Source organism: Bos indicus, chromosome X (genome assembly GCF_029378745.1).
Source record: "Bos indicus isolate NIAB-ARS_2022 breed Sahiwal x Tharparkar chromosome X, NIAB-ARS_B.indTharparkar_mat_pri_1.0, whole genome shotgun sequence".
Lineage (NCBI taxonomy): Eukaryota > Metazoa > Chordata > Mammalia > Artiodactyla > Bovidae > Bos > Bos indicus.
The window spans coordinates 144,468,413-144,486,623 of NC_091789.1; the positions used below are offsets into that span (position 1 = coordinate 144,468,413).

At 45.2% G+C, this 18,211-nt stretch overlaps 1 protein-coding gene across 4 annotated transcripts in view; it reads right to left on the reverse strand.

Moving 5' to 3' along the window:
• WWC3 (WWC family member 3) overlaps positions 1-18,211 on the reverse strand; it is a 110,157-nt gene that overhangs the window by 41,999 nt on the left and 49,947 nt on the right. For 2 of the 4 annotated variants that reach the window (XM_070784423.1, XM_070784422.1), the window contains 5 exons: positions 13,178-13,254; positions 12,009-12,088; positions 3,174-3,303; positions 2,786-2,884; positions 193-339 (listed from right to left, as the gene is read on the reverse strand). In XM_070784423.1, the coding sequence (XP_070640524.1) occupies positions 193-339; positions 2,786-2,884; positions 3,174-3,303; positions 12,009-12,088; positions 13,178-13,254 (533 nt within the window). The remainder of the gene's footprint in view (positions 1-192; positions 340-2,785; positions 2,885-3,173; positions 3,304-12,008; positions 12,089-13,177; positions 13,255-18,211) is intronic. The other 2 variants (XM_070784425.1, XM_070784424.1) reach the window with 1 other exon arrangement.

Here is an 18,211-nt window from a genome sequence, read left to right on the forward strand (position 1 = left end):
CTTCAAGATGCCTGGATGTAAAAAATCCATATTCTTTCTCCAAACTTAATGTCACAAAAGCCAAAACCCTTTTGAAGGGAAAGTGGAAAATTTAAACAAATGGGTGATGGCCACATCAAAGCAGCCCTTTTGTTGTCTCTCTGGACATAGTTGGTTCTCCGCCCCCATCCCCCCACTGCCTGGTGAGCATACCTCGCCTATGATGTCAGTCTGAGAGCCAGCATCGCAAAACTGGTGAGATAAAGACTCGCCCAGTGCTCCTGCGCCGGGAGGGAACTCCTGCAGAGGGTCGGTAAGAGAACAGCTATTCCTGAAGCCATCAGTCAGCTTGGCCAGGCTCTAGAACAGAAGGGAACAAGCAACTTGAACAGCCATGGCGAGGCATCTCTTCCCTTTCCAAGCAGTCATTTCCTTTCCATTCCAGGTTGGCAGCCTCATTCCTGGAGAGCAGGCCCACCCCAACCCCATTCTCATGAGATTCCAAAGAAATGTTGATCAGCACATGCACCTTTCATGAAACTCATAGTGATTTAAGTCAGATGGCAACTGAGTCCTCCTGGCAGCATGGGAATAATACAGAGAACAAATGAGGGACCGTTTTTACTGTTTTTTTTTTTTTTTTTTTTAAACCTTTGTGTTTCCTAAAGAAAAAATAAGCCTTCCCTCCAAAAAAGCCAAAAACACAGGGAGTAGAAAGGCATCTGACAGGGACTGGAGGGCTTGGGGCAATGAAGAGATGCTGGTCAAAGGGTCCAAAGTCCCATGCCTTAAGAGGAATGTGCGTACGTATGTGCTCAGTTGCATCTCTTTGTAATCCCACGGACTGTAGCCCACCAGGCTCCTCTGTTCATGGATTTCCCAGGCGAGAACACTGGAGTGGGTTGCCATGCCCTCCTCCAGGGAATCTTCCTGACCCAGGGATCGAACTCACGTCTCCTGCACTGGCAGGTGGATTCTTTACCGTCTGAGCCACCAGGAAAGCAGGAGGAATAAGTCCCGGATCTTAGGTCCACAGCACAGTGAGTTTAGCTAGCAATACTGGAGTGAAGGTCTGAAAGTTGCTAAGAGTAGATCTTAGAAGTCCTCAGCACAAAAAATCAAGGTACCCATGTGAGGTGACAGAGGTGTGAACTCATTTTATGGTGGTAATCATTTCACAATAGATGTGTCTATCAAATCAGCACGTACACCCTAAATTTATAAAATTTTATTTGTCAACTGTACCTCAGTAGAGCAAAGGGGAGGGGAGATAGCATTCCCATCTGAAATGTTCCTTCAATAAATAATTCCATCAGAAAGGAATGCTACCTGGAGATCTTTAAAACCACACAGAAGGTGAAAACAACTCCTAGACCATGCTCACATATTCTTATAAGCAAATTTTTTCAGTCATAATTCTACAGGGTCAAAGTCATTTTATATGGATGTCAGTAGGCCAAAGATTAGAGTAAGTATAAATTCTGGTACCTGGAACCCCTTCGGGTGAAAGTTCAAGAGAAACCAGATTTTTTAAGATTTTTAAAAGACTGCAGACACGAGACGCCCAGGTGCAGCAGACCCCAGGCAGGTGCCTCTGGATCTAGACAAAGGTGTCTTGGGATGGGCCAAGACTGTTCTCTTTGTATAAGAAAGACGAAACAACTTATTTGATTTTACTAGATGAAGACACTGCTTGTGTGTCTCCCTGGAGTGTCTCAGAGAAGATGCTGGGGTCTGAGGTGTCTTCCAGAAATTCCATCTCCAGCCTCCTTGGTGGGGAACCCACTCGAGGCAACTGAGTGTCATTTACTTCTCATGACCCGGAAATACAGGGCATCTGAAAATACAGATTTCTGTATCCCACCCCCAGAGAGTCTAATCTAGGAGATCTGGGGTGTGGCCTGGTAATCTGCAATTGAACAAGCACCCTGGGGACACTCCAGCCTCACATCCTCGACATTAGGAAGCACCGCCATGCAAGGTGGTCATGTGCACACCTGTCGTACTTGGCCAAAGAAGGTGAGCTTTGCTCCCATGTCCTTGCATGTTTTACATGCTGCAGAACTGAGACAAATGCCTACTAGTGCCAGGTGCCGACTCAGTGAACTGAGCTGGAAAGAAAAGCCATGACGGAGAGCATCAAATGCATTCCGGCATGGAGCAAGAGCCCAGCATGCGTCCCTTGGCAAAAACTCAGTTTTTTCTAAAAATAAGAGAAGCTACAGGAGTTCAAGTGGCAAAAAAAAAAAACCAGTATAAAGTCTATCCTCATGGTGGAATACTATGCAGCCTTACAGAGCTACAGGCCCAGCTTTCTTCGAGGGCAACTGATCACGTGTCCACACCATCACATGTCTGTATAAACACTAGCAGGACACACAAGAAGGTCATAACCGTAGTTATAGGAGGTGAGAAAATGGGGTGACAGCAAGACTCTTATGATACGCTTTTAAAATTACTTTGGTTATTAAATGATATAAATGTGTCACCCCTTACTGTAGCCTGAATTGTGTCCTGTAAAAAGATGCTTCAGTCCTAACCCCCAGAACCTAGGAATACGTGCTTATTTGGAAGGAAAAGTCTGCAGATGAAATCGAACTAAGATGAGAACAGGTTCTAATCCAATGATTGGCGTCCTTATAAGAAGAAAAAATTTATATGCAGAGATGTGATCACAAAGGCAGAGACTAGAGTGATGCATCTATAAGCTGAGGAACACCAAGGACTGCCAGCAGCCCCCAGAGGCTGGAAGAGGCAAGGAAGGACCTCCCCCAAAGCCTTCAGACAGACCGTGGCCCTGCCGCACCTTGACATCAGACCTTCGTCCTCCAGACTCGGAGAGAATAAACTCCTGTTGTTCTAAGCCACCTGGTATGTGGTTCTTTGTCATGGCAACCCTAGGAAACTAACATGCACATTTAAAAAATATATATATATATACGTACACACACATATATAGAAGATATCAAATATACATATATTGTACAAACATGTATGTGTTTAAAATTTGCATGATTATATAATAACGATATAATATAAATACGTATATATTTTTTTAATGTTTAAATAAAGGAAAGTTAGATAACCCTGGCATTATGAACATGTTTAAAAAAGGGAAATAAATAAATAAAGGAACGACACGCAGGAGGGCAGAGAGACAGATGCGGGCTCTGAAGAGCTCCCCGGCCTCTTACTTGCATCAGGTCCCGCCTTTCCTTCTCGCCCGTGTAAATGGCTTTCTTGATGGTCCTGAGCTCGCTCATTATAGCCTGTGCCTCATCCAGTTTGTAGTTGGTGTGAGCATTAGACATCTTGCGATCAATCCTGGTTCAAAAAGAAATAAAAGAGTCATTCTATGCGAGAGTGTAACATCCCATTAAACAGTAGTAATCCAGAACTTAAAAGCTTCATAGAAGGGCGGGGAACAGCTAAAAAGCAATGTTTTGGCAAAGGAAAAAAAAAAGATCCCATAAGCCCTTCCTTGTTCATGGTGAATACAAGGAGATAAGACTGGTGGTGGATGTCTCCCTCTGCTCCAAGAGCATCTTCCGTAGGCAGGGACGTCCCAGGCAAGATTCCTAATCATTTCCAGAGATTTTAGACTTCCCTCTCTGAGAGCAGGATCATGTCTTATCCGTTTAGCCCCAGCATCTCAGTTAGTAGTCCAAAATGTCTATTCAGTAAACATACCTATGGAATCTGTGTACAAGAATATATGGGAAACAGCAAAAAGTAGTGAAGTTTCAATAGTGATGCCCTGCACAAAACTTGGGAAGTCATATGGCTCCTCTATCTTTCGTTCTTTTATCCTGGTTCTAATTTATCACTCCCTCTCTAGTACTCCCATTCCATCCAAACATCCATTCATCCTTCCTTCATTCTATCCCTGGATCCCAATGTGGCCTGGCCACGTGTTTTTCCATTTTAGCTGTTCTATGGGGAATCAAGAGTCTCTGATGCAAGGCAGACACAAAGGCCATCCATCTCCCATCACTACCTCTGCCAAGGAAGTGGCTCAACTTTTCTTGCAGAGAGAAGTTAGACTCATTTATGTAACAATGTCTCCTGATATCTATCTTCTGATAAAAGGCTCTCCAATATATCTCATTTAATGTCACAAATCACAACAGACATAAGCTGATGAAGTCTGTAGAAAAGGGTGACATCATTTCAACACAGAAAACCCAAGGCCAGAAAAGCGTGATTTCTCCTTAACAGTTAATGACCAATGCCTTTGCTACTACAGGTCTACTGACTCCTCTAGAAAGAAAACTACATACAGCTAAGGGATCGTTACCTGACACCGACACCCCTATAGAGAAATGAAACTCGAATGCAACACAAAAAATATTCTCAACTGCTTAGAAGTCAGTGTTCATCGAATGGTCACAGAGTACAGACACACAGCCGCTGTCAAGGCCACAACGTGAGACGCTAGCCCCGTCGGCTCTGGCTCATACTTGGGTGTTGTGATTTCTTTACGGCTTTAGGCAGCAACAGAGCCTAAGTGCAGCCATCAGTAAAGCCCGGGTCAGAGCCAGCAGCCTGTCAAGGCACCATCAGCTGGTGGCTTGGAGGAAAACAGGCCCCAGTTCCCACCAGGGAGAGAGAACAGCAAACCCTGTAATACATCTCACCAGCAGATGCCACAGAGCCCCCCAACACCCCCCCACCCAAGAACAAAAGTTCAACTTCAAGGCGGCAGGCCTCAGCCCTGACCTTAGCTCCACCCAAGGAGCTCTGAGACCTCAAAAAGGAATGAAGACTGACCGAGAGCAGCTGTTTTCACTCTGTCCCAAGGCTGTCCCAGCCTGGTGAGCTGGGGTCGCTGAAGGGAGAGCCCACCCACGAGTTGGGGCCCCTCACTGCTGCTTCGGCAAGCCCTTCCCTTCGTTCCATCTCAGACAGTCTGCTTCCATAGAAGATGTCGTTGGAGGGGAAGGATAGGGGAAAAGATTACACATGTTTTAACAAAAAAGTGTGAAAGCTCTTAGAAAAGATGATCTCAAAGTTCTAGGAATCTCTGAAATGTAACTGTTTAAAAAGTTATGAGTTATTATAGAATATGCAATTACGTGAAATGATACTGTTATGTAAGTATAACCTTATAGAGACATTTTATATTTGATCTGATTAAATTATATGCATTTGATTAAATTATGCATGCATGCATGCTGAGTCGCTTCAGCTGTGTCTGACTCTGTGCTACCCTATGGACTGTCACCTGCCAGGCTCCCCTGTTCATGGGATTCTCCAGGCAAGAATACTGGAATGGGTTGCCCTGTCCTCCTTCAGGTGATCTTCCCAACCCAGGGAATGAACCCATGTCTCTTACATCTCCTTCACTGGCAGGAGAATTCTTTACCACTTCTCTACTACCTCGGAAGTCCCTGATTAAATTATACAAGTATCTATTTGATCGAATTATATACGTATGTGTTTGATTAAATTAGATAGGTATATAAATAGCATATTACAATAGTTCAAGTATCAAACACCTGCTAGGTGACTGTCCTGCTGCATGCTTTATGTCTCACCTCATTTAATCCCCTGAACAGGTTTATGAGATAAGCATAATCTTCCCAGACTTCGTGATGCAAAAATTGAGGCTCAGAGAGACTAAGTGGCCCAAAAGGACAAGCTAAGATCTGGCAGACCCACAACTCAAACCCACATCTCCCAGCTCTCAAGTCCAAATTGGAGTTTTTCCATTTTAGCTGTTCTATGGAAAAACTTGGAGAAGGCAATGGCACCCCACTCCAGTACTCTTGCCTGGAAAATCCCATGGACGGAGGAGCCTGGTGGGCTGCAGTCCATGGGGTCGCTAAGAGTCGGGCACGACTGAGCGACTTCACTTTCACTTTTCACTTTCATGCATTAGAGAAGGAAATGGCAACCCACTCCAGTGTTCTCACCTGGATAATCCCAGGGACGGGGGAGCCTGGTGGGCTGCCGTCTATGGGGCTGCACAGAGTCAGACACGACTGAAGCGACTTAGCAGCAGCAGCAGCAGCATGGAAAAACTTGGTGCAGCTACTGGCCCTTGCTACCCACTGGTGCACTCCTGGCTCAGGGTGGCCAGGGTAGGGTCCGTATGCTTTGGTAAGGGGAAGAAGCAGGCTCCACAGAACTCTAACCGCTTCCATCTGTCAACTGTGATCAATTTTCACGTAACAAAAACCTCAAAGAACAGGAACTCTCTTTTATATCACATCTGCAAAATTCGTTTATTTGGGAGTTTTCAAATTCCCTCTAAAACATAGCCTTTACTTTTCACTCAACATTCAACCAGGGAGGTTGAATGACTTGCTCAAGGTCACACAGCGAGGTCCACACTGAGGCCCTTCACGCCACACTCAGCCTCTTCTGTCACCAGGCTAGCAATACATTCAAGCTCAAGCTTCCAAAGTGACACCATGTCAAATCTGAGGACCGTCCACACAGTCAGATGGCAGGCCAAAGCAGACTGGCACTCTTTACATCCTGCCTTTGAAAGAAACTGTTAGAAAAGAAGCGTGTTAAAAGCGTTAGTCACTCAGTCGCATCTGACTCTCTGCGACCCCATGGACCGTAGCCCGCCAATCTCCTCTGTCCATGGGAATTCTCCAGGCAAGAATACTGGAGTGGATTGCCATGCCCTCCTCCAGGGGATCTTCCCAACCCAGGGATTGAACCCAGGTCTCCCGCTTTGCGGGCAGATTCTTTACTGTCTGAGCCACCAGGGAAGCCAGAGAAAAGAAGGCGCAGCATCAAACGCTGATGGCACACCGCCGAGAAGGCATTTTTGAGGCATTTCTCAACAACCTCCCCCTGCCCTCAAGTGTCAGTATTTCTTGTTCAATTTAAGACGTCAAGAGAACCGCGTTGGCAAAAATCAAACCAAACGAATTCTTCGACCCACATCTTAGAGGAAAGGGCAGCCAGGTCTCGAAAGGTCGTCCACATTAATAGCACATATTACAACCCCCAAGAAGGAGGAGTCTTGTTACGACTCTACCTGTTACATCACTGGTTCTGGCAGGCGGCCTTGAACGAACCAGAATCCCAAAGAGCTTCTGGCAGCTTCTATCAGCCGTCGGTCCCATGTGGAACACCAGATCCATCCCACGACTGGGAACAACACTCTTTTTGTTTCCGCCTCCACTTCTGTAGGTTTTACTGTTATCTGAGGAGCCTCTGAGCTATGGTAACAGGATATCCTGCTCTAAGCCTGTGTGGACTGCGGACAAGCCCATGCTCTCCTGAAACCTGTAAATCCCCTCAGAGAGAAAATGCTAATTCCAAGATCTAACACTGCCTTGCCGTGATACTGAACGCTCCTCAGAGGGCAGTCGCTCTGAGTCACTGAAGGAGACATATGGGCTTAACTCCATCATGGCATCCCAAGAAGGAAGACAGTCATCAAGCAATTAAAAGGCTTGAAGCACAGACCCAGGGGCTGATAAGCACGCACCTCCAGGAAAGGGGTTACTGGCACGTCTAGCTAGCGCCTACTTTTATGATTTGAACAGCAGTGGTAGAAATAAGATTTATTCAAACACAATATAGTACAGTAAGGAGCAGAGAAGAAATGCTGGAGGGCAGTTAATAAGAAGGCTCTGGGGGCTTCTCTGGTGGCTCAGTGGTCTACCTGCTAATGCAAGGGACACAGGTTTGATCCTTGGTCTGGGAAGATCCCACGTGCCACAACTACTTAGCCTGTGCCCTAGAATTAGGGCTGCAGTTCATGGGGTCACAAAGAGTTGGACGTGACTGAGCGACTGAGTGCACACACACACACACACACATAAATGGACGTTATCAGGCTGTCAATGTCAAACCCCAATTATAATCTTTACACCACACACACACACACATACACGAGGCAACCAGAGAGTGTGTACCTCCCGATCAAAGTAACACCACCAGCTACAAACCATATTTAACCCCTAAAAGAAGAGAAAATGCAATGGAACTTGAGTCAGATCAAGCCTGTGGGATTAATGACACCAGTTTACATAAATAAAGAGCAGGGGACACAGGAGCATGTGAAATGATGCAATGCACATTCCTGTAGCAAAATCCAGGATCGGGGCAATTCTTTGGGACAAGGAGAGTAGCTTCTTCAACAAGTACGTTGTCAAAAGGAAGAAATAAAGGAAAAAAGAAAAAAGGAGAGGGGGGTAGAGATGAAGAAACATGGACCTAGTCTGAACCTGGACCCAAACAAACCAGGGAGGTGGGGAAAAACCCACTGGAAAATGGACAACATGAAGAGATTACTACTAAGTGGCACAGGTATTAGTTACGTTTTCAAAAGGAGTCCGTAACTTTAGGAGACATTTATGGACTAAATACGATTCTGGGATTTGCTTCAATAACGTGGTAAAAGCTTGGGCAATGAGGCTCTGTAGCTGTGTGACAAAACAAGACTGGCCATTGTGTAGTTAGCTGTAGAAGTGGGGAGACAGGTACTGGAAGGTTCCCTTATACTATTCTCTTGACTTTTGTGTATGTTTGACATTTTCCATCATTAAAAGTTTATATATAGTACACACACACACACACAAACACACACATTCTATCATTAACCCAGAGATTGTGTTCACGGCCAGTTCCCATCTACAAAAATTAACAACGCACATAGGCTTAAAAAAAAAAATACAAAAGGCTCTTTTTTCCTCACTTGGACCCAAGCGTAATGATGGATTTCCTTGCTAGCCAGGAAAGTTCACCAAGATAAACAAGTCGAGTTTAAAATGTTGTGAGTCGCCAAACTCTCAGTGAGGTGCCCTGGAAAAAAATACACGGGATATTCTGGGAAGCAAGAACAGCAGAAACTTTTCTGGAGGGAAATCTAGGGTTTCTGCCTTAAGTCGAGGTTGGTAATAATATCTGAGAAGCCCATTGACATACAACAGTGCATGTATTATCTGTGTTCAGAGTCAGGATTTTGCAGTAGGGGTAGGGTAATCACATTATTGATGCTTACCCGAGGTTTTCCCAATTTCTCAATAAAGCATACCAATCCACATGATGTGATCCAAACACAAGAGCCAGTCTTCATTACCAGAAAAATAAAGAGGCCGTTTTCATCTTATACATGGCCTGTGTAACTCAGAGGAAGGTGTGAGGCCACTTTTTCACCAGCACAACACTGTATTAACAAATAAGCATGGCACAAGCACTCCTGTTTTCTCTCCTTCCTGAGACGTCATGTCATAGCATAGAGTGATCGTGCACAATGACAACATAGCAGCCAACCAGAAGCTGCTTTGAGAGGCAGTTTCGTTTGGAAAGCTCAGCTAGGACACCCCAAGACCAAGTCCAGGTCCAGAGCTTTCCTTCAGGCCACCCTCAGCCTGCACGGGGGAAGCCGGGCATTCCCATAGGCTCTGCCGCAGAGTGGGGGCCATCCCCTTGGCAGGGGGCATGTTTACCATTGCTGACCCCACACAAGGGGGCTTGCAAAGGAAAGCAGAAAGAGGATCAACAGCATTGGCATTCTCTCTGCAGGCTCATACTCCGCTCTGGTTGCAGGTGTAAACTGACAACTTCCTGTACCGGCTTCTGCTTCCCGTCCCATAAACCTGGAGAAACTGAGGCCACCTTTTTCCAGTCTTAAAATGATGCTGAGGTTTCTCCTGGTGGCTCACAGGTGAGTAAAGAATCTGCCTGCCAACGCAGGAGACACAGTTTCGATCCCTGGTCTGGGAAGATCCCGCATGCCGTGTGAACAGCTGAGCCACAGCTATTGAGCCTGTGCTCCAGCATCCGGGGGCTACAACTACTGAAGCTTATGTGCTGAGAGCCCACGCTCCACGAGAGAAGCCACCACAATGAGAAGCCCACACACCTCAACTAGAGAGTTAGCCCTCGCAGCAACAAAGAGACAGTACAGCCAAAGATTAGTAAATATTTTTTTAAAGAATGACTGCCTATGAGAGATGAAGTTAGTTCCTAGCAATGCCAAGGAGAAGGGGTTTTCTTGCACACATGCACACGCGCACACGCACACATACACACACTGCTGCAGGTTGTGGCAAAGAAAGCAAAAAGCTGACTGTAAGGTAAAAAGCCTGCAGCTCATGCTAAGCACGTGGCCAAATCCCACCTCAGGGGGGACCTGCAGGGGGCATGGCAGTGTCTCAGAGCCAGAAGAGCCAAGCCCTCCAAGCAGGACCCAGCTCACCTTTGTATGGTGTCTCCCCTGGTGTCTATAATACGTTCTCAATAAAGAAGCGGACAAAAAAGTCGTCAGCCAAAGCAATCCTGGGTGAGTAAGAAAGTGAATCTCTACCTCATGCTGAACAACAGGGTTTGATTACCCTTTATGTGAGGCTGAGGTCATTACCTTTGGCAAACACTCACATTCCATGTTCCCTCCTTATAAAGAATGATACATCTGACACGCGGTCACTGCATCTACACACAGGATGCCAAGAGAGTAGCACACTGCCCCTGTTTACCAAGAATTGTAGCCACATGGATTCCCGTCATTTGCTGAAGGCTGACTGTGCAGCAGGCATTGTTGCTGTCCTCAGACAATTTAGCCCAATGGTCACTGCTATGGACTGAATGTTCACGTCCCCCCAAATTCTTGGGGTGAATCCCAATCCCCAATGGGATGTTGTTTGGAAATGGGTCCTTTAGGGGGTTATTAGATTTAGATGAAGTCATGAGGGTGGGGCCCCATGAAGGGACCACTGTCTTTAAAGAAAGAGACACCAGAGACCAGAGCCCCCCACCAAACAACAACACCATGTCAAGACACAGTCAGAAGGCTCATAATGGACTTCCAGTGCCTTGACCTTGGAGTTCTGGCCTCTGGAACCATCAGAAGTCAATATCTGCTCTTTAAGTCACTCAGTCTAAAGTATCTTGTCAGAGCAGTCGAACTCAGACAACCACATGAGAAGAGTCGGCATAGAAGGTGTGAAGCACATGCCCAAGTTCAGCAAGTGAAACCAGGATCTGAATCAAAAGGAAACAGACTTAGAACCAACAGGCATGCAAAACCCCTTCTAGAGAAAATGAATTCTTTCAGACCACCAACACCACCATTGACACAGTAACTACTGTTCACTTAATTTGCTCACGTAATAGAATTCGCAAATATTAAGAACTTTAAAATCTCCGAACTCTCAGTAGGGACAGAGTTCTAATTGCAAAGGTGTCAACAGGAGGATGACCTATAGATCAGGCCGTCCGACAGAATGTTCTGTGTAGATATATGATAAGTCGCTCTGTCGTGTCTGACTCTTTGTGACCCCATGGACTGAAGCCCACCAGGCTCCTCCGTCCATGGGATTCTCCAGGCAAGAATACTGGAGTGGGTTGCCATTTCCTTCTCCAGGGGATCACCCATTTGTGAGGATGTAAATAGCCTATTATCTGTGCTGCCCAATGCAGGGGCCACTAGCTTAGTGGTCCTCCATGTGGGACACACGTGCCCTCTAGGAAACACTTGGCAATATGTGGAGACGTTTTTGGCTGTCACAACTGGGTGAGAGGCTGCGACCGGCACATAGGAGGCCAAGGCCACGGATGCTGTTAACCATCTTACAGTGCACTGGAGAGCTCCCACCACAGACAGCTATTTGGCCCCAAAAGTCATGAGCACTGAGGTGGAGAAGATTTGCACTAGACACACGTGACTACTGAGCATTTCAGATGTGGCTACTGAGACTGGGGACTAACAGTTTAACTTTATTTAGTTTTAATTAATTTAAATTTTAGAACTAAAACACTGAAGAGACTAAAACTAGTCAAACAGGAATTTAAATGGAAATAGCCTTGTGTGTTTTAGACAGTTAGCTATCAAGAATGTGCACAAATATTCCAATAAAGATCTTGCTTCCCAAGGAAACAAGAACAAGATATCTTCAAGGAAAAGAGATCTGATGCTTATGACTGGTACATAACGAGCATAAATAAAAGCAGAAAAGTGAACACCCAAGAAGCTTTAAGACACATGTCCCAGCATATAAGAGGTCAGCACAACAGGAAACTGCAGGGAAATGCTCCCCCCATCACCACAGGCCACTCACTCTTGCAGGGTCTCCACTCCCTTCTCTTTGTACTGCAGTTCTTGCTTCATCTGGGTCAGCTCTCGTTTTAATCTGGAAAGCTAAAGACAAACGACATATTTTTTTTCCCAAAAGCATGCTGTGAAAAATGGTTTTTCTACAGTTGTTAGCACTGTCCTCTCAATTTCTGATTGGCTTGCAATTCCCTGGGTCACCCTCTTGCCTGGACCTTCCATCGACAGGCCTAACACACAGCCCTGGCAAAGAAGCCAGCTGGCTGAGACACACAAGGCCCGGATCCCCAAGGGCTTTCTACCCACAGGGAACCCTGGAATCGTCAGTGATTTTCTTTTCAAGGTATTAACTGACATAATGCAATGAGCAAACTCTGTCATGCTTTTTTTTTTCCATCCTCCCTTCCGTTTAAAGTCCCACCTAGGAGATGCCATTGCTCAAAGCATGGCTTTGGGTACCTGGAACTCAGTCGCAGAGAGTGCTTATTTAAAACAGGTGCTGGGACTCACTCCGGGCCTGTGTTAAAACTAGGGGTGGCCTAGAGTTTTCATTTTGAACTGATGCCCCCAGTGTTTTCAAGCGTGTGCTAGAATATGAGAACCATGGCCCTCAAAGAGATGCTCTGATTTAGGGACTGAGACACCAGGACCGGAGGCTTGGGCTCCAAGATGTCTCCCATCCCTCCTTCCAGACACACATGACAAAGGCTGAGGGATGGGACATGGTGGCATCCAAAGAACTGGGCACCACTGGGAAGGTGCCTCGGAACCTTCTGGTCAAACACTATGGCAGGCCAATTTCTCTGGGAATAGAGCCACCAGGAAAGAACAGCAGACAGATGCTAAACCTGCTGAGAGTCATCCAGTCCTCTGAGGTTGGGCCCTGACACTGTCAAATCTTTCCAAATGGGGGGTGAATCTAGCCCCTTGAAACACAGGGGTACAGGCGATTTTTTTTGTTAGATGGGCTGTGGTTTTAAAATGAAGCTTTTCTCCTCCTATTGAAAAAATAGTAGAAAGTATAACCAAATGTAATAATAATAATTCATGAAAATGAAAATCTTACTAAATTATGAGTGTGAGACACACTGACCATCATATAATGAACCATGATAAGTGATATTATGTACAAATATACACAGGGTTTCTAGTTATGAAAATATTCATTTTACTCACCCTATCCCGACGACTTGCTATCTCTGCCTTAATTTGGTATGGGTCATACTTTGTATTTGTTGAATATCCAGAGAAGGCTAAACAGAAGGAAAACATAATTTTATAATGGATCCTTTAAAGTAAACAAATACACATAAACAGGAGCTTCTAAATCACTATATTAAGTAATGAATTCCCAGTCTCAGATTTCCAAGTTGGTCCTCGCTCCTAAGAATGTACATCTCACCACTTTGAACCTTGATGTTTGATTTTTCACATGACTACCTTCTACTTGATTCTACATAATAAAATATATAGCTATAGGTAAATCAAAACTCTGTTTACTTCAACTGCAAAACTATCAGGTTTACAAACCACATATACACAGGAGGTGGGGATGGGGGAGGCATGGTTATGGTATAGAAAACTATTCTTTACGATGAAAACAGTACATATAGTATGAAACCACTTTTCCTTCCTTTTAAAATGTGCACACCATGGAAGTCACTGGAAGGACAGAACTCAGAAGCTGACTGTTCTTCTCCATGGTCTCATTCCAAAAGATTTTATATTTACTCTCTTCATATCTATAGCTTCCACATGAATGATTTTTGACATAGAAAAGGAAAAAAACCTAAAGATTTGTAAAAAATGAAAAAGACTACTTCCTAGTCACATGCCAGTATGTGGTAGGCTTGAGTGTTCGTAGTGTTGGCTCCCCAAGAGCTGAAGTGAAGTACCCACACTTTTATTCTAGCAGTTTGTTTTTGATGGATGTTCCACTAAATCAGATTGCATAGCTAAATGCTTTCTTCAGCAGTGCAGCACATATGATTTAAAGTCTTATAACAGACACAGCATCGTGATTACAGATGGCCAATACCTGGGGGTGAATGAGACACGTTCAGCCACCCAGTTGCATGCTGAGCATGGTCAGTCGAGCCTTCTCTGCTGTCTCAGCAACTGGAGCAGCATGCAGCCACTTCTAATTTCTATCACCCCATCCACTTCTCTGCATCCCTTTCTCTTCATGCTTCTGTCTCCTTTCTCTTAGGCCTTGTAGCTGCAGTGACTTGCTTCCTGTCCCTCCCTGAGCTGTGTAGGTTCCTCTTTGATCTGAGAGTCACCGCACATTGATGGAATCTGCCTCTGGGTCATTTTCATTAGTTTCGCCTGCTCATAAGAGCCATCTGCAAGGCCACCATCCATTCTTTTTTTAAAAAAGAAACTTTAAACTTTTTATTTTGTATTGGGATATAGCTGATTAACAGTGTTGTGATAGTTTCAGGGGCACAGCAGAGCGACTCAGCCATACATACGCATGTATCCATTCTCCCCTAAATCCCCCTCCCATCCAGGCTGCCACAGGACAATGAGTACAGTTCCACGTCAGCATCCATTCTTTAACTCCTTTGATCTGGGTAGAAAAGACTGTCATTCAGGTAACTTAGATGCCAACATCTAGAAACTTAATCATGTCTTGATTTAATACTGGAGAAGATGGCTCAAGGCCATCAAGTGATTTAAATGGCAAGATTATTCAATATCCTCAAATAGAACCACATCCCAAGTTAATTTGAGCTCTCCAGATGTCTCCTTAAAAAAACAAAACAAAACAAAAAAAAACAGTTCTATGGAATGTCTACTATTGAAGTCCCCATCAGTCAGAATGTCAAATTACTATAATCTACTGGAAATAAACACCTGGAGGAGCTAAGTATTTGTCAACTTTACCTCAAATGTTCTTATATTTAGAATTCTAATCTCCTCAAAACAGTAAAATGTTTTTAGAACAGAATTCTTTCTTAGATGAAGAACGTCTATTTCCAAATCCGAGAACCTCCATTTTGCCTGACTTTTTGGTCTTATTTAAGACCAGTAAGGAAAGGAACACTTCAAACAATGATCTTAAACAGACAAAAATCATTTCTACAAAATCTCCACATTTAACTCCTGGGATGTAAGTTTCCCAGGCCTGAATGGAAGGGACTTCCACTGGGGCCCAGATAACAAGCGAATGAGCCAAGGGCTTCCTGACTCCTTCCACGTGTGTCCACTTGTCACCTTGTAGGCGAGGAAGACAATGCCAACAGTTACTGCCTGAGATCTTTTCCATTCCAAACTGAGAGTAACCCCACCACCAAAGTCCAGGGAAGTTAACTGCAATGTTAAACATCAGTAACAATGATCTGAAATCACTGGCAAAACTCTGTCTGCAATTTCATAGGGTAAATTTGTAAAGAGACTTGAAGTGCATACACACGGCAGGAGTGATGGGTACGGATGGATAGACACATGGCAACCTGCCGCCCAGTTCTCCCACATAGCTGAGTCCTAAGGCTCTCAGGTATCTGTCTCTCCCCCAGGACACTGAGCCTGGGCCAGTCCTAGAGGGGATCCTGACGTACTATGACATCATTGAGCTCCCGAGTCCACCAATGGGGAGGCCACCCCCACCTTGGACACTGCTAGGTCACAATGGATGGCCTTACTGTTCAGGCCCGGGGGTGTTAGTCTTTTCTGTTACTTATAGATGAAACAATCCTAAATGATGAAAGGTTTCACTTATGGATATCATTCATGTTACTTTTGCTATGGTCTCTAAAACTATACAAATCCAGGGCTGGGATGAGGGAAAAGGCAACTCAAGTACCTAAGACAGTTAGTACATTGTATCTTAACATGCTAAGGAGAGTGACAAACACTGGTGTAACTTTTAATAATATAACTCAGAAGTTTAAAGACAAATTCTCAGTTCCTAAAGTTTGCCAGTAAGTCTAATGGAAGCCATTGCAGAATCCAGGGAAAAGCTCAAAACTCTGGACCCCATTTTTAATGGCGTGTTGCTCAGTCACTAAGTCATGTCTAACTCTTTGTGACTCCATGGACTGTAGCCTGCCAGGCTCCTCTGCCCATGGGATTTCCCAGCAAAAATACTGGAGTGGGTTGCCATTTCCTTCTCCAGGGGATCCTTCCGACCCAGGGATAGAACCTGTGTCTCCTGCATTGGCAGGCAAGTTCTTTACTCCTGAATCACCCAGGAAGCCCTTTAATGGCACGTACACCACAACACTGAGCAAAAGAAACATCTCTCTGCTGAGACACGTCTCCAATCTCAAGATTTAGGATAAATACCAGACTTTCACCTTTGAAGCTCCCTTCTCATTTGAAGAGTCTGAGTGGGCAGAACTATTAAACAGTTTCAGGAGGCTGTGCAGGCGTAAAGCACTGCTTTGGATGATATAAGAAGGTTAAGGCTTAGCAGTGTAAATTTACCTCAGCAGTGTAAATTACTATACCTGGCTACAACAATGTAACTTTCATATTAATTTCATCTATTCTCAGAAATTCTTTTTTTTTTTCCCCCTTTGGAATGAGAATTTTATTATTATTATTTTTTCCTATTGCACCTTTCTTTTCTTTATATATATTTTTTAAATTGAAAAATATTTACAATATTGTCATAGTTTTTACCATACATCAACATGAACTGGCCACAGGTATACATATGTCCCCTCCCTCCTGAACCTCCCTCCCCACCCCATCAGTCCAGGTTGTCACAGAGCACTGCCTCTTGTGAGAGATGACGAGTATGTTTCCCTACTTTTATAGATGAAGGCTGAGTGGGCAATGATTTGATCTACATCATGCCATCAGTCAAAGAGGGACTTCTGTCTAGAACGTGGGCTCCTGGGGGTCAGATTAGCTTTTCCAACGGAAGAAGAAATGGGCCTCCGGTCCCCAGTGCCCAAGAAGTGAACTCAGTCGGTGTGTTTAGCACTCTGAATGCTGCAGACCCCAGTCATTACTTCAGATTTCAATTTCATGGGCTATTAAAAGGGGGAAATGTGTCCGTCCATGCATCCATCTGTGTCTGTCTCCATCTCCTCTTACATCTCTGGACCATGAGAACCCAAGATCGCCCCAGGCAGAGGCCACGCTTTTTAAAGAGGGTAGTCCTTGTCCAAAGACATCCTGTGAGCAGACTACGCCTTCAGACCAGGTGCGCGCCTCCAGGAGTCAGCACTGCAGGCACCTGCTCGAGGGAGCCCAGGAGTACTCGGGCACAAAGGACAGCAAGCCTGGACAGTTGCCGTGCTGACAGGCAGTAATTACCAGAGCCGACCAAGACGTGACTATAATCAGGCGAGGCCAAATGAAGAGGGCACGACCTCTTTCTTAAAGGCACCATAAGCAAAGGGACAAAAAAAAAAAAAAAATCAAATGAGCCCACTCAGAGGCAACTTATACAAGTAACACAAGAGGCCACTGAATCCAAACCAAGAATTCCCTCTCTCAGGCAGACTGGGAGATCTGATGGACATGTGACCTCGGCGACAGCCTTTGAGGTTGAGTCCTGCCAACTAATACCTGGGAAGATGCTGCGTGAGCCATTTTTCCCCTGCCTGCTCCAACATGCCCATGAGCAGGAAGATGAAGGGCTGAACGGGTGGACGGTGGCCCTTATCCCAGGCTAGGCAGGAGATGAGAAACCCTCACCAGGGAAAGAAGGCCAGATAGTCTTTGTGGGATGGGCCGGGAGCCTCAGAAAGAATGCAGGCCAGACTGAGGACTGATAAGGTCAAGCCTCTCCAGGCTTGAGCCAGGAATTCAGGGTGGGTCAGCGCTTTCTCACCGGAGATAAGGCTGACTTTTTTTCCCAGGCACCAAAGAGATTTTTGCTGGAGGATTCTGGGAGATCCCAGGAGCCTGGGGAACAAACAAGTCATACTCCTGCCGCTGGAAGAAAGGGTCATGATCAGTGGATCTCAACTCTGGGAATCCCCTGGGAAGTTTTTTTTTTAAAAAAAGTGTCTGGCCCCAGTCAAGGCCAATTAAATCCAAATGTCTAGAGGGTGGGAGTAGGGACCAGGCTGTAAGACGTTTTAAAAGCCCTTCAAGAGATTCTTCCAGTGCAGCCACAGTTGAGAACCACTGTGTGACAATTCTTCTGCAAAGAACCAGATAGTAAATATTTCTGGCTTTGTGGGCCATACTCTGTCTGTCTCAGTCCCTCAACTCTGCTCCTGTACCTGCTACAGACAATGGTTAAGG